Source organism: Myotis brandtii, unplaced genomic scaffold, assembly GCF_000412655.1.
Source record: "Myotis brandtii unplaced genomic scaffold, ASM41265v1 scaffold582, whole genome shotgun sequence".
NCBI classification, from domain to species: Eukaryota; Metazoa; Chordata; class Mammalia; order Chiroptera; family Vespertilionidae; genus Myotis; species Myotis brandtii.
Window position 1 is genome coordinate 528,942 of NW_005370187.1, and position 13,008 is coordinate 541,949.

Below are 13,008 nucleotides of genomic sequence, written 5' to 3' on the forward strand. Positions count from 1 at the left end.
GGTCCTCAAACTTTTTAAACAGGGGGCCAGTTCACTGTCCCTCAGACCGTTGGAGGGCCGGACTATAGTTTTAAAAAAAACTATGAACAAATTCCTATGCACACTGCACATATCTTATTTTGAAGTAAAAAAACAAAACGGGAACAAATACAATATTTGTATTTGCATGTGGCCTGCGGGCCGTAGTTTGAGGACCCCTGCTCTTGGGTGAGGGCACGGCTTTTCCCAGGATCCTCTTATAAAATAGCAATGGATCAGGGAGGTGGGGGCTGAGCTGAGGCCGGGACTGGGGGGTGGACACCACGTTGCTGCCATTCATTTCCTTTTAGAAAGTTGCTTCAGCCACCCCAACGAGAGTTTCCTCCATGGGGGGGGGGGGGCGGTTGCTAGGGACAGTGGGGCACTAGGCCTGTGGGAAGAGGTTGGGTCCGTCCGCCCACTTTGCTTTGCCCAAGGCTGTTCATTTCCCAACAGGCACCAGAAAATCCGAGATAAACCCCAATTTGAGCCGCTAATCTAACATCAGCTGACTCCCTCCCAGGTGCTCAACTTCAGCTCCATTTCACCAGCTGTGGCTGCCCCTTAGCAGATCCCTCTGCTGACCCCCTGCTCCCGCTCCCTCGGCAAGCTGGTTGGCATCCCTGGCAGACAATAGATGCCTTTCCTGAGATCTCCCAAGTAGCGTCCTCTGTGCAAGAGGCTCTATGTAAGACTGAGACCTGCTGTCAACTCAAAGGCACAGGAATAAAAAAATGAAAATAAATAAATATACTATCCAACCCATACTGAGCTGGCTTTGTAAACTCGCCTAATATTCTCATGCCTCGTCTCACACTTTCTGCCCCTGACAAAATCCTCCCAACACCTGAGACAAGCCATCCCCAGCAAATCCTCCCAACACCTCAGAGAAGCCATCCCCAGCGGAGTTGCTTCCTCCCCGGGCTCCACAGAATTCATGGCTCCTGCTGCGGCACTTTCTGCACTGCTCCCCGTGGCCTGTGCGTGCTGCCCTCCCACCAGATGGAGACTTGGTGGGAGAAGTCTGGGTTTTACTGCTCCTCCTAGGCAAGTCACCTAGCCCAGTGCCAGGCACATAGCGCTGCATGTATTTATTAATATGCATGTATAGTTCCAGATGGAGGGGATCTGAAATGCCAAGCTTTGTTCCCGTAAAAAAGCCTCTGAATAACCTGAGACAGGAGTGTCCATTCCCAGGCAGGCAGTTTGCCCATCCAGGTCCCCCTCCCTGCGCCCTAGCCTCCTGCAGCCAGAGCCACCCCCAAGGCTGCCCGTGGGCGCCCTCTAAGTGGCACTTGTGGGTAATGACAACACAAAGACACAAGGAGATTGGGGGGGGGGGGCTGTTTATTAGGTGATTACAGGGGTCAGACCACATAAGTGGTGTCGGCCCCGGGGATGTGACCTCTCCGTGTTGATCACAAAGCCCCCAAGGCTGGTCCCGGTGAGCCCCAAGGTCAGAAATGGAACTGAAAGGCCTCGGTCACATGCTGCTTCCAGGCGTCCAGGCTGGGCAGCAGGGAAGAGATGCCCATGACGTGCCAGGTCTCCCCGTCGGACACCGCCGAGGTCTGGTAGGACAGCAGCTGCACGCCTGCCTCCGCCAGGAGCCCTGGGAAGAAGAAACCCTTGGTTGGCCCGGAGTAGGGGAAAGGAGACGCGAGGGGTCGGGAGTCTTGGGCTGCTGTGATGGCTGCTGCAATGGAGGTTGATGGCATCTGGATCAGAGAGCTGAGAGGGGGAACACTTGCTCAGCTTTATTCCAGAGAGCATCGCGCCAGGCAGGGAGTGAGCCACTGAGCTAGAGCAATTGCCTGACTGGCTGGCTGCCAGCTTCATCAGAACAACAGCGAGAGAACAAAGCAGGCCCGTTCTTCGGCGCAGCTGGCAGGGATGGGGAAATTGGGCCTGTCGAGAACTCACTCGCTCTCTGCCAGGAAGTGCTCCAAAACTCCCCGCGGCCCAGGTGCCAGGGGACTGGGCAGCTCAAGATGGCACAGACTGTCAAATCTCAGAGGGAAGATGGGGGAGGGAGGGAAGAGATCAACCAAAGACAGGACACCCCCTCCCGCAACCAACCTCCGCCTCAGGACACCAGCCCGTCCCACAGGCCCCTCCTCACCAATCATGGTAGGCAGCATGGCAGGGTTGGAGGGCTGAGCCCGGAACAGGAGCAGGGGCAGCCCCCTGCGGAGAGGCACTTCTGGTCTGAAGGCAGCTCCGTTGAGTGCCTGCAGCACAGGTGTGGTGCCCTGGACAAAGCCCACAGCCTCGTAGGGGGCACCTGCCAGGGCCACGCTCAGGAGGCCTTCCCCGCATCCTTGCTCTCCTGGCACAGCGGGGTTATGGGAGGAGGTTACCTGCAGAGAGAAGGCAGGGGCACGGTTACGCCTCCTGGCGGCATCATGCCCACCCTCTCCCTCAGCCCCATGGCCGATGTGTAGGGCTTCAGCCTGGCCCACTGGGTCAGCCATTCAGAGCCGGGGAGGAGTCAGTGGCCCCCACAGGGAAGGACAGATCTGCCTGGTACAGGTAACAGCTTGGAGTGGGGGTGGGAATGAGGGAGGAAGGGAGGCGGGTCTGTGAGGACCTGGGTAAGCAGGTCTGCCTGCGGGCTGACCCAGCCTGGCCCCTCCTGCTCACTGCTTCCTGCACAGAACCAGTGGCCTCATTGGGATGTAGGTGTGGAGAGGGGGCAGGAGGGGGGCTGTGGGAGCCCTGCTTCCCATGGCTGCTGCCAGCTCCCACTGGCTAAGAAACACAAGCTTTGATCTACAAAGGGAACCAGAGGGAAAGACGCCAAAGAAAAGCCATGAGGGCAGCAGAGGCGAAGAGGATGTGTTGCCAGCTCCCAAGGAGTGTGCAAGCTCAGCAAGGAACCGGGCTCGATGGTGAATGCAGCCCTGGATGGAGCCAGAGGCTGAGCACACGGGGCTGCTTCCCAGCCTCCCAGCCCCCCAGCCAGATGCAAACTGGCTCCTCAGTGTTCCCGGCTGTGAAATGGGGGTGCTGGCACCGACGTGCACACACACAGCACTTTCCCGCACAGCAGCGCTCGGAGGCAGGCAGTAGCCCTGCTTTGCAGATGCAGACGTCACCTTCGCCACCTCTCACAGGCAGACTGTCCGTGGCAGGACCGCCCCCAGGGCTCCCACTCACTGAGCAGGGCTGGGGGCGTGCTCTGAACACACAGGGGGAGAAGGGCTGTGCCCACGGGGTGAGGAGGGGAGGGCGGGCGGGCACCCACATTGAGTCCGGCCTCCTTCACCAGCAGCTTGGCGTTCACCAGGTTCACGTCCGCGTGATTGGAAGCGTCTCTGAGGAGGCCGACAATGACTGCAGGGCTCAGACAGTTCCCGGCATTCTTCAGGGATAGGCCTGGGGACCAAAAAGAAGCCACCATCAGGTCAGTTTGTGGAGCAACACAGCAGGGGCAGGAGACCCAGCACCCACCTTGGGTCACAGCTCCTCACACCCTGGGGACCCCGATTCCAGCCTGCCTGGGCAGTCCTGCATCCCCCGGGGAGCCAACACACGGTGGGTCAGCAGACCTGCCCCAGAGGCTGGCCCAGCCTGGCCCTGTCCAGGTCTGGACCCCGAGGGCACTCTCATCCAGTCGAAAGAACTCATCTCCAAAACTCAGCCCAAATCCAGTGCCCCCCACACCTGCCATGGCCCGGCCGCCCTGGCCTGCCTGTCATTCTGGCACTCACTCCCTTGCTGGCCTCAGCAAGTAGAAGAAAGGGGTAATTGAAGGAATTGTGGCCCAGTTCCCCCTGCCTTGTGGCCTGGGCACCCAAGCCAGTGGGGATCCCCTGGCTCGGGCCTGGCCCAGAACGGACAACGCTCAGGGTCTACCTGCCCCACCCCCAACCTCTCCCCAAGAGTCAACAGTCAATGGGGAGGGACATCTCTGCCATGTTAGAGCCTCCGGTCTCTCCAGCACCTCTGCAGTGGGCTGGAGCCTGCACAGTCACCGAGGGGCCGACAGAGGGCGCTGTTCTGTTCCCACGTCACGGCTGAGCAAATGCCCCCAAGGCCACCAGCTAGTCCCAGGGCCCATCTTAGGCTGTCAGAGCACAGAATGTCCCCACACCCCGTCTGGCACACCCATCCTGACTCACACGTCACACATGAAGATCACACGGCTCGGAGACCGGAATGCCACCCAGCAGGAAAGTGACAGGGTCAAAACCAGAATCAAACTCCATGTCACTTAACCAGGACTCCCGCCACCAATCCTACCGCCTCTCATGGGAAACTCTGTCTGAGTGGAGGTTTCTCTTGCACCCCAAACACGCACACCTTTAAACTACCGCACAAACATGCACATCTTTAAAATCATGTGATTTGTGAAGATTAAGCATATTACCGAATGACTTTTTGTCCCTCCTCTTCTGTCTCCACTCAGTAGCAAGTGAGCCAATACTCAGAACGTGGGACATGGGGTCCCAAGACCAAGGTCACCTCCGAGTCCCTGTCTGACCAGCAGCAGACACCCCTAGTGGGATGCAGAGTCCACACCCCTCTTCTCCTTCCCTCTGCAGTGTCCCCCGCTCACCCTGCGTTACCACTTGGATGGTCCCTTTGGGGGACCCTGCCCAGGCTCGCATCAGAGTCCGCAGAGCTTCGGCCAGACCGAGCCAAGGTTTGGTGTGAGGAGAGAAGGCGCTGGTAAGGGCCTGGGCATTCACCTGCAGGGAGACAGGGAGGGGCCTGAGGTTAGGAAGTGGTGGGAGCAGAGTCGAACAGCTGGGTGGCTGGGAGCCTGTGGCAGGCAGAGGAAGTGTGCAACTAAGAAGGACCCTCACCCTCAGGGGCTTTCTCCATCGCCCCGCCCCACGGGAGTCCAGCCCTCAGCCCAGCCTCACCCCTGCATTCGCAGGCCTTCGGAGAACAAAGGAGCCTTTCCCAGACGCTGGGCCCTGGGGAGAACCTCAATCTCCGCACAAGGCTACACGTCAGGGTGGAGCTGGGCTCCCTGCTGCCAGGCCTGGGCATCCAGGCGAGGGGCAGGCCAGCTCCTGCCACCCCCTACTTCCCCCTGCCCCACCCTCGGAGGCCGACTCAAGTGGAATCTTATCTCGGCTCCCAGAGCAGAATCTGGCCACCACACCACGCTGTCCCCGCTGTCCCCATTCCCATCACCAAGACTCCTGCTCCTCCCTCTAACGTCCAGGTCCCACCCCACCTGGGATACTTACGACCCCCGCGAGGGCTCTCCCCTTCACCATGTCCACGAACTGGACAGCGATCTCCTCCCCGCAGCGGCTCTGGGCCTCCTTGGTGCTGGCGCCCAGGTGGGGGCAGCTGATGACGTTCTCGTGGTCCACCAAGGCGCGGTCCCGCGGCGGCTCCTGCCCAGAGAGGGACAGGGAAGTTGCAGGAGGGAAGGCACCTCCTACTCTTATTTCGTCAGCGTGGTCACTGGACTCAGTGACCGGCTTCCTCATGGATGTCCCACCGCAGCAAAGCGGTGGACAGAGCTGTGGACCACATTCAAATGTGCCTCTGGGCAAATCTCCATCTCCCCGAGCCTCAGTTTCCCTCCCTGAGAAATGGGTGAGCACTGCCTACCTCATACCATCGTGGTGGAGATTACACACCAGTAATGCAAGAGGCTCTCAGCCTGGTACCTCCTGTGGTTGCTGCTTTTCCCTGAACGCCCCGCCCCCCTGCGCTCACTGTCATGCTGTTTGCAGACACTGAGGGTGGCCGCCTGGGCGCCTCCTCCCCACACTCCAGGGTCCCTCCACCCCTTCTGCTCGCTGAGCAGTGCCCTTGGGAACGGGGCGTAGGCTCTTTTCTGCTGGGCACTGTCCCCCGGGCTCTGTGGGCTCCCACATCACCCGGGGCCCAGGCTGTGGCAGTCACTGCTCTGAGGAGGCCGAGGGCCAGGGGACGGCAACCCAGGGAAGGGCCAGGCACACCCGCCTCAGGGACCTTACCATTTAGTCCAGACAGGTCACCAGAAACAGACCCAGTGCACCGTGCACCCTGGGCAGGGACTGGACAGCGAGGGCTATGGGGGCGCAGAGAGGGCGGGGACTCGCCAAGGCCACACAGTTCATACATGCCTAGCACCCGCCCCCCGCCTCAGCCAAGGTCCCTGCGCTCTCCCTGGACTCCTGGTGTTTAGGCGGCGACAGGATTCCAGGGGAAATGCACCCTTCATCGCTGGGTCTGGCGCGGGCAGGGTGGGAGTCAGGGGGTCGGGGAGGGAGACCTAGGAGAGCAGCCCACCCCAGGGACCGGGGAGCTTCTAACCTCTGTCCTCGGGCTTCCCTCCCTCCTGGGAGAGAGGAAGGGCAGGGAGAGCCAGGGGCACTGGGCGGACTTGGCGGGGTTCGCTTCATCAGACCAGCATCAATGCATGAAACCTCTCTCCCTGCCCCAGGCCCGGGCCCGGGCCGCAGAACCATGTGCTGCTGCTGCCTTCTCTGCGGCTGTAACGCGGCCCAGACCAGGAACGGTCCGACCTAACGCTCGGGTTTGGCAAGAGCCCGCGTGGCTGCCTCCGCACAGGGAAGCCTCTTCAAACCACACAACGCGGGACCATTTCTCCCCTTTACCCGGGGCAGGGACAGAGACGGTACTTGAGGGCCTCCTGCACCCCCAGCACCCCCCCCCCCCACGGCCCAGGCATTCACAACCCCCGCGAGGGCTCTCCCCTTCACCATGTCCACGAACTGGACAGCGATCTCCTCCAGCAGCGATCTCCCCCATCAGCTGTCACCAGGTGGGGGCAGCTGATGACATTCTTGTGGTCCACCAAGGCGCGGTCCCGCGGCGGCTCCTCGGTGAACACGTCCAGCTCTGCGCCCGCGCACTGCCCCGACTGCAGGGCCCGGAGCAGGGCGCCCTCGTCCACGATCCCTCCGCGGGCGCAGTTCACCACGCGCACGCCCTTCTTGCACAGGGCGAAGGTGCTGTCGTTCAGCAGGCCTGGAGGGAGGGAGGGAGGACGATGCCACAATGGTGACAGGGTCCCACGGGCTTGGCTGCAGCTCGGACCTCCTTCCCCGCCCAGCTCCTCCCCACAGGCCTCCTTCCTGCAGGACAACACTCTCTGGTCTCCCCTCTCCCCTCTGATGCACTGGGCCAGACTCAGTTTAGAAACCTCCTAGAAGTCCCTGAGATATGCCTGCAATGGCCCAGGCACTGTCCAGGGGCACTGGTTATACATGTTGCCCCAGCTCACCCCTGCACGCCACAACTCCCTGCGGGCTCACCCCTCCCCTCTAATGCAGGGCAGCTCACAAAGCATCCCATGCTGGTGCTGGCAGAGCTGATCACACACACACACACACACACACACACACACGCAGTGTCTGTGGAAGCCCTACACGGGGCCCACCCTTATCTGGTCTGTGGCTTCTGTGGCCACCACCAGGTAGGGACACACCCACCTGTCGTGGAGGGCAGGAGAGGGGTGTGCACAGTGATGAAGTCACAGAGGGGCCAGATCTCCTCCAGGGGCAGCTGCTGAACGCCGAAGGAGGCCGAGACCTCTGGTGAGATGATGGGGTCGTACCCTACAGTCTGGTCATGTCAGAGAGAGAGAGAGAGAGAGAGAGAGAGAGAGAGAGTCATTAGTATTAGTATTTGTATTATGAACAATGGCAACCGGGGAACATTTACGTTCACCAAGCTATGCTAAGCCTTCTGCAGACACCAGTTCGCTGAATAGAAGGGGCTTACACACCAGGAAGGGCCAGGACCAGAGCTGAGAGGCAGGTGTGTCTGCGTGCATGCTCTGAACCATAAATGTAGGAGCAGCTCGTGTGTGCGGCCAACGGGCACCTTGGAGCATGGAAGCCCTTGGGCAGCAGGGAGCCCAGGGGAGGGAGGACGGTCATTCGGGGATCAGTGTGGGGCACAACCAGGAAAGGGAGGACCACAGGGCCAGACAACGGCAAGGGCACTGGCTGCTTGAGCAGAGAGAGTGCGGGAGAAGGGAGGGAGGGGTGGCGGTGCAGGGTTAGAGACCAGGACTCGTCATCGGGGAAGGGGGTGAAGTACCCGTGCTGACAACTACGGGGAGGGGATGGTCCCCTCTCCTGGAGTTACTCTTCGGGGTTTAAGATGCACCTGGTCTTGGAAGGCAGGCCATGTGACTAGTCCCAGGGGGTATAAATGACTAGTGACAGATGCTTTCAACAAGGCAGGGCTGCCGGGGTGGAGAGCAATGACAACAGAGGAGGAAAGTGAGACACTGGGGCACCACGTGGGGGAGGGCCCAGAAAGAACCTGGGTCTGGGGAGGAGGTGGACCCCCCTGAGGCTGCTGAGAGGGAAGAAAGTTGACTACTGGGAGACGGGGGCAGGCAGGGGACTTGGGGTGTCAGCGGCACTAACCGCATCACATTGGCCAAAGGTCATCGCATATCAGTGAAGGGAATGAAGGGGTTTAAGATGCACCTGGTCTTGGAAGGCAGACCATGTGACTAGCCCCAGGGGGTATAAATGACTAGTGACAGCATCAAATTGGCCAAAGGTCATCGCATATCAGTGAAGGGAATGAGACAGGCCAGTCAGCCAGGGCAGGTGGAGAGGGAAACTGAGACAGCCCGCTGAGCAAACTGGCTGAGCAACTTGCAGCCATTTATAGTCGGTCACCTCCCTGGAGATAACATCGAGGCTTCAGGTGTATTTCAGCTCCTGGCTCAGAAAAGCAGCAAAACCAGGAGGGCGGGCGATGCCAGGACCAGCTGTGATGGCTAACTAACCAGCCCCACCCTGGCCCTGACCAGTCAATAGAGAGCAGGGCCACCCGAGAAATCAGGGGAGAGCGAGAGGCAAGCATCTCTCCTCCATCAGAAACAGCTGGGCTGCCAGACACCATCCCTGAGCAAGGTTACAAGCCAGCTGAGCAGCTGGGAGGCACCTGCAACCAGGTGCAAAGCAAATGACAGAAACATAGTTATTTTAGAAAATAAAATGGCAAAGGAGATGGCTGTACCAAACCCAGCGCTCCTGGAGAAGCAACGGAAAGTGGTTATGGATGAGGTGCAGCGTTTGGATCCCACTTTTCATCACCGTGTGGAAGAAGGAGAGCCACGCGGGCCCCACCCCAACCGCGGTGGAGGCTTTGGGGAAGGAGGCGGCCTCGCGGTGCCTTATGGGATCGCCAGCTGGTGACACCCAGGCCCACATGGCCCGGCCCTCAGAGAAAATCTATTTTTCTCTCGTGGGGAGAATAAAATGCCCAGGGGGAGGAGAGAGGATTCTGTGCTTATTCTCACAAGTCTTCTTTGTCCTGCTGCCTGCGGAACAATGGCCCCTTCATCTCTAACCCAGATGCACTTTGGCACGTGGAGGGGGGAGAGGAGAGGTCACAGGCCAAGCCTGACCAGCGAGCGGGTTCACACAACTCTAGGACCCTGGGCTCGCAGAAGTCAGGAAAAGGGGCAGCTGGCCAAGTGCCCCTGCCTGGGGCTAAAGGGACGTGGGCGGGGCCAGGGGATACCATCTCCTGCACCCCCGGGCCCTGACTCAGCTTTCTGTCACAGAGACAGTATCTCACTCATCTGCAGGGAAAAAATTTGAAAGAAAACCCGTTCTTGTTTTTTGTGGGGTTTTTTTTTTTAACTGCAGTCATCCGGGGCAGAAAGGTAGTGAGCTAAGACCTGGGGTCCTTGCACCAGGAGGCCATGTAGGGCAGGGGTCCTCAAACTTTTTAAACAGGGGGCCAGTTCACTGTTCCTCAGACCGTTGGAGGGCTGGACTATAGTTTAAAAAAAAACTATGAACAAATTCCTATGCACACTGCACATATCTTATTTTGAAGTAAAAACACAAAACGGGAACAAATACAATATTTGTATTTGCATGTGGCCCGCGGGCCGTAGTTTGAGGACCCCTGATGTAGGGGGTGGGGGCTAGAAGGGTGACATCGGCCAGCCGAGGACCAATGCCTCAGTAGGGTCCTGAAAAGGTCAGTAGGTTCCTGGAAAAGGTCAGATGTCCAATGTGCAAACGTTGGGGCAATTTCGGAAAAAACACTATCTGAAGTCTATTGCTAGAAGTAGCCTTGGGGAGAGACATAAAGGACTCCCCACCTCAATCCCAGCCCCAAGACAGACTCCTGATGTCGGGGCAACAAAGGAACCTCCCTTTTCAAGGGCAACTCCAAGGCGACCTCTAGCGGGTGTCACAGACGCAGCCTTGGGAGGCTGGTCCCGCCTGCTCCAGGCCCCCTGGCTCAGCAGGGGGCGCAGGAGAGCTAGGCAAGGCCCGGTTCCCTAGATGGAGGCTCCAATGATGGAGTGTGACAGCCATGCCCACCCTCCAGCCACGCCCACTCGACCCTGTAGCCACGTTCTTTGGCTTAGCCTTGACACTCTCCCCCACACACAAAGAAATCTTAAACACAATATAAAACCAAATCAATTCAAAGCTACAGAGGTGAGGGCCCAATACCCCCCTGACCCTTCCACTGTCCCTCGGGCCCCTTCCCAGAGCCTGAAGCTCTGGGAAGAATTTGAAAATCACTGCTCTTGGGGCCATAGGAATTCCAACTACAGACCGAGATAAGAGATAAGAGAGCTTTTGATCTAGAAAGAACTCAGGGAAGGGCCTGTTTAACCGACAGGGGTCAGGACAGGGGTCAGGAGTGGAGACAGCCGGGGTGGTACAGGGCAAAGAACACAGATTAGCGGTCAGGAGACCCAGAGTCTGAGCCGGCCTCCACCACTCACTGGCCCTATTTTCTTGAACATATCACTAACCTTCTCAGGCCTCAGTTTCCTTATCTGCAACTGGGATAATAATATTGACTCCACAGGGTCATGGAGCACAGCATCCGACACAGCCGACCTCAGTGCACGTTAGCCGGACCCGAAAGAATCAGTGACAACTGGTGCCTCCAGTCCAATGTCCATCCCTCTGGGCTAAGGCAAACTCATTCACACCAGCCACCAAGACAGAAAACCTTGATAAGAAAGTGCAAGGCTCAGCTCCTCAAACTCATCATCACACCAGCCACCAAGAAACTTGTGAGATGCTGGTCTGCTCCTCACAGAAAACCTTGATAAGAAAGTGCAAGGCTCAGCTCCTGGCCCACATAGGTCTTTTACACATTCTAGACCAGAGGACATGCCAGCGTGCACGCGTTGAGTCTCCGAAGTGATTACCTGTGATTTAGCAACACTACTGAGAAAAAGCTTCAAGCAGAAAATGCTATGGAGAGACCCAAATGATTCAGACCATCAGCAGGCTGCCAGCTTCGAGAATTATCCGGAAACCCGCATCTGTGCCATGTGGCTCAGAGCAAGTCAACAGCAGCTCTATGGTGGCTGCTCAGGGCTCCTTCCGGACCTGTGCCTGTGCGAGTGTCAGTATCCAACAACCAAAACCTCCCTCCCCAACCACAACACACGCGCCCCAGGTGGTCCTGGGAAGACACCTGGCTAAGCTCCCATCGGAGGTGAAGGACCCCCTTTCCCCGAGTGACCAGATAGTCACAAAGAAAGGAAAGGGGACCGTCCATCCCCAGCCTCTGAGCGCAAGACGGCCTCTCCCTACAACTCCTGTGATATGAAGGGGTCAGCTCTTAGATCACCATACCCTGGAAGGGGCCAGCTGCTAGCCATTCATTAACAGCCTCCTGAGTGAGACCAGCCTGGGTGACAGATTAGGACACAGGTTAGCCCAGGCGCCAGGGAGAGAAAGGGATGATAACCAATAACCTTTCCATGCTTTGCAGTTCCGACCGGGCCAGCCCAACGAGACATGCCAAAGTGTCCCCCATGCCTCTTGATCCACTCTATGTCTTCAGTTACAATGTTCTCCCAAGTTACATCACTTCCCAGGACAGCACAGTGATGTCGATGGCCCGGGTGGATGACATCGAGGGACTTCCAGGATCTCCCAGTCTCATGTCGGTTTCCAAAGACTGGGCCGAGGTCTCGGAGGTCGAGGCAAAGCCGAGGACAATGAGTGGGTCCTGTCATCAAGCTGGGCCGCCTGGTCACGGAAGGGAAGATGGAGTCCCTGGAGGAGATCTACCTCCACTCCCTGACCATCAAGGAACCTGAGCCCGTTGGCTTTTTCCTGGGGGCATCCCTCAAGGATGAGGTCTTAAAGATTACATCCTTGCAAAAACAGACACGCATTGGGCAGAAGCCTGGCCAAAGGACATGGTTCAAGGAAGTGGTCGCCACTGGACTACAATGGACAAGTTTCAGGGGTTACAAGCAGCAGGTCTCAGAAGCAAGACAGCGTGGAATGATCCTCCAGAGACATCGCGACAGAAGCCCTGGAGGCGAAGCACCCACCCCTTCAACGCCATGCTGGCTGTAACACATCTGGGTGTATCATGCAGGCTGGGCCCGGAAACACAGATTAACTTGATAAGCAGGTTCTAGACACAGGTCTGTGGGGTGTCAGTCACTTCCCCTACGGCCACTCAAGGTCCTGCATCCCCCTGGGTCCCCCAGAAGCAGCTCCCGCAGGAGTGGAGTAGCCGAGTGTCGCCAGAGGACCGGACAGGCTGGCTGATCGCATCCATTATTCAGGAAATGAGGTGAGGCTTTTTGTCTGAGTTAAGTCACTGCCAAAGTCTCAAGTCCTTGACAACACATGTCCCTGAGTTGGAAGAATCCGATGTGCTATGGCTCCGTGGACAGGAGTGAAAGGAGCAGAAGGGCCATGGGGCCTGGACCCTGCTCCGAAGTTACTGCATCGTCAATGAAACCAGCCTTTACCTGTATGGCCATGTGTGCTCTGAGCTTACCTGACCCCTGTCCCTGTTAGGTGACTGGAAATCCCTGTGAGCTAAACCTTGATCCCTCAAGAGGCAGGAGGAGAAAGTGCTCTCCGTGGCTGATGGCACTTCGCCTCCCTTACCCAGAAGGACGTGGGGTTGGTTGGTGCTCATGGTCAATGGATCCTGCCAGGCCACACTCACCGCTCTTGGAGATCTAGAAAAATGTTCCTGCCCTTCCCCGTGCTAAGGTTCAGCAAGATGTCTGGATGACTTAAATCTGTT

At 58.2% G+C, this 13,008-nt stretch overlaps 1 protein-coding gene across 3 annotated transcripts in view; it reads right to left on the reverse strand.

Annotated features, from left to right (window-relative positions):
* Nucleotides 1-1,342: 1,342 nt before the first annotated feature.
* Nucleotides 1,343-13,008, reverse strand: part of PHGDH (phosphoglycerate dehydrogenase) — a 28,758-nt gene continuing 17,092 nt past the window's right edge. For 2 of the 3 annotated variants that reach the window (XM_014550107.1, XM_014550106.1), the window contains 8 exons: nucleotides 7,428-7,560; nucleotides 6,791-6,963; nucleotides 5,223-5,351; nucleotides 4,580-4,712; nucleotides 3,266-3,396; nucleotides 2,141-2,378; nucleotides 1,942-2,028; nucleotides 1,343-1,630 (listed from right to left, as the gene is read on the reverse strand). In XM_014550107.1, coding sequence (XP_014405593.1) covers nucleotides 1,476-1,630; nucleotides 1,942-2,028; nucleotides 2,141-2,378; nucleotides 3,266-3,396; nucleotides 4,580-4,712; nucleotides 5,223-5,351; nucleotides 6,791-6,963; nucleotides 7,428-7,560 — 1,179 coding nt within the window. In that variant the 3' untranslated portion in view covers nucleotides 1,343-1,475. The remainder of the gene's footprint in view (nucleotides 1,631-1,941; nucleotides 2,029-2,140; nucleotides 2,379-3,265; nucleotides 3,397-4,579; nucleotides 4,713-5,222; nucleotides 5,352-6,790; nucleotides 6,964-7,427; nucleotides 7,561-13,008) is intronic. The other variant, XM_005879079.2, reaches the window with a different exon arrangement.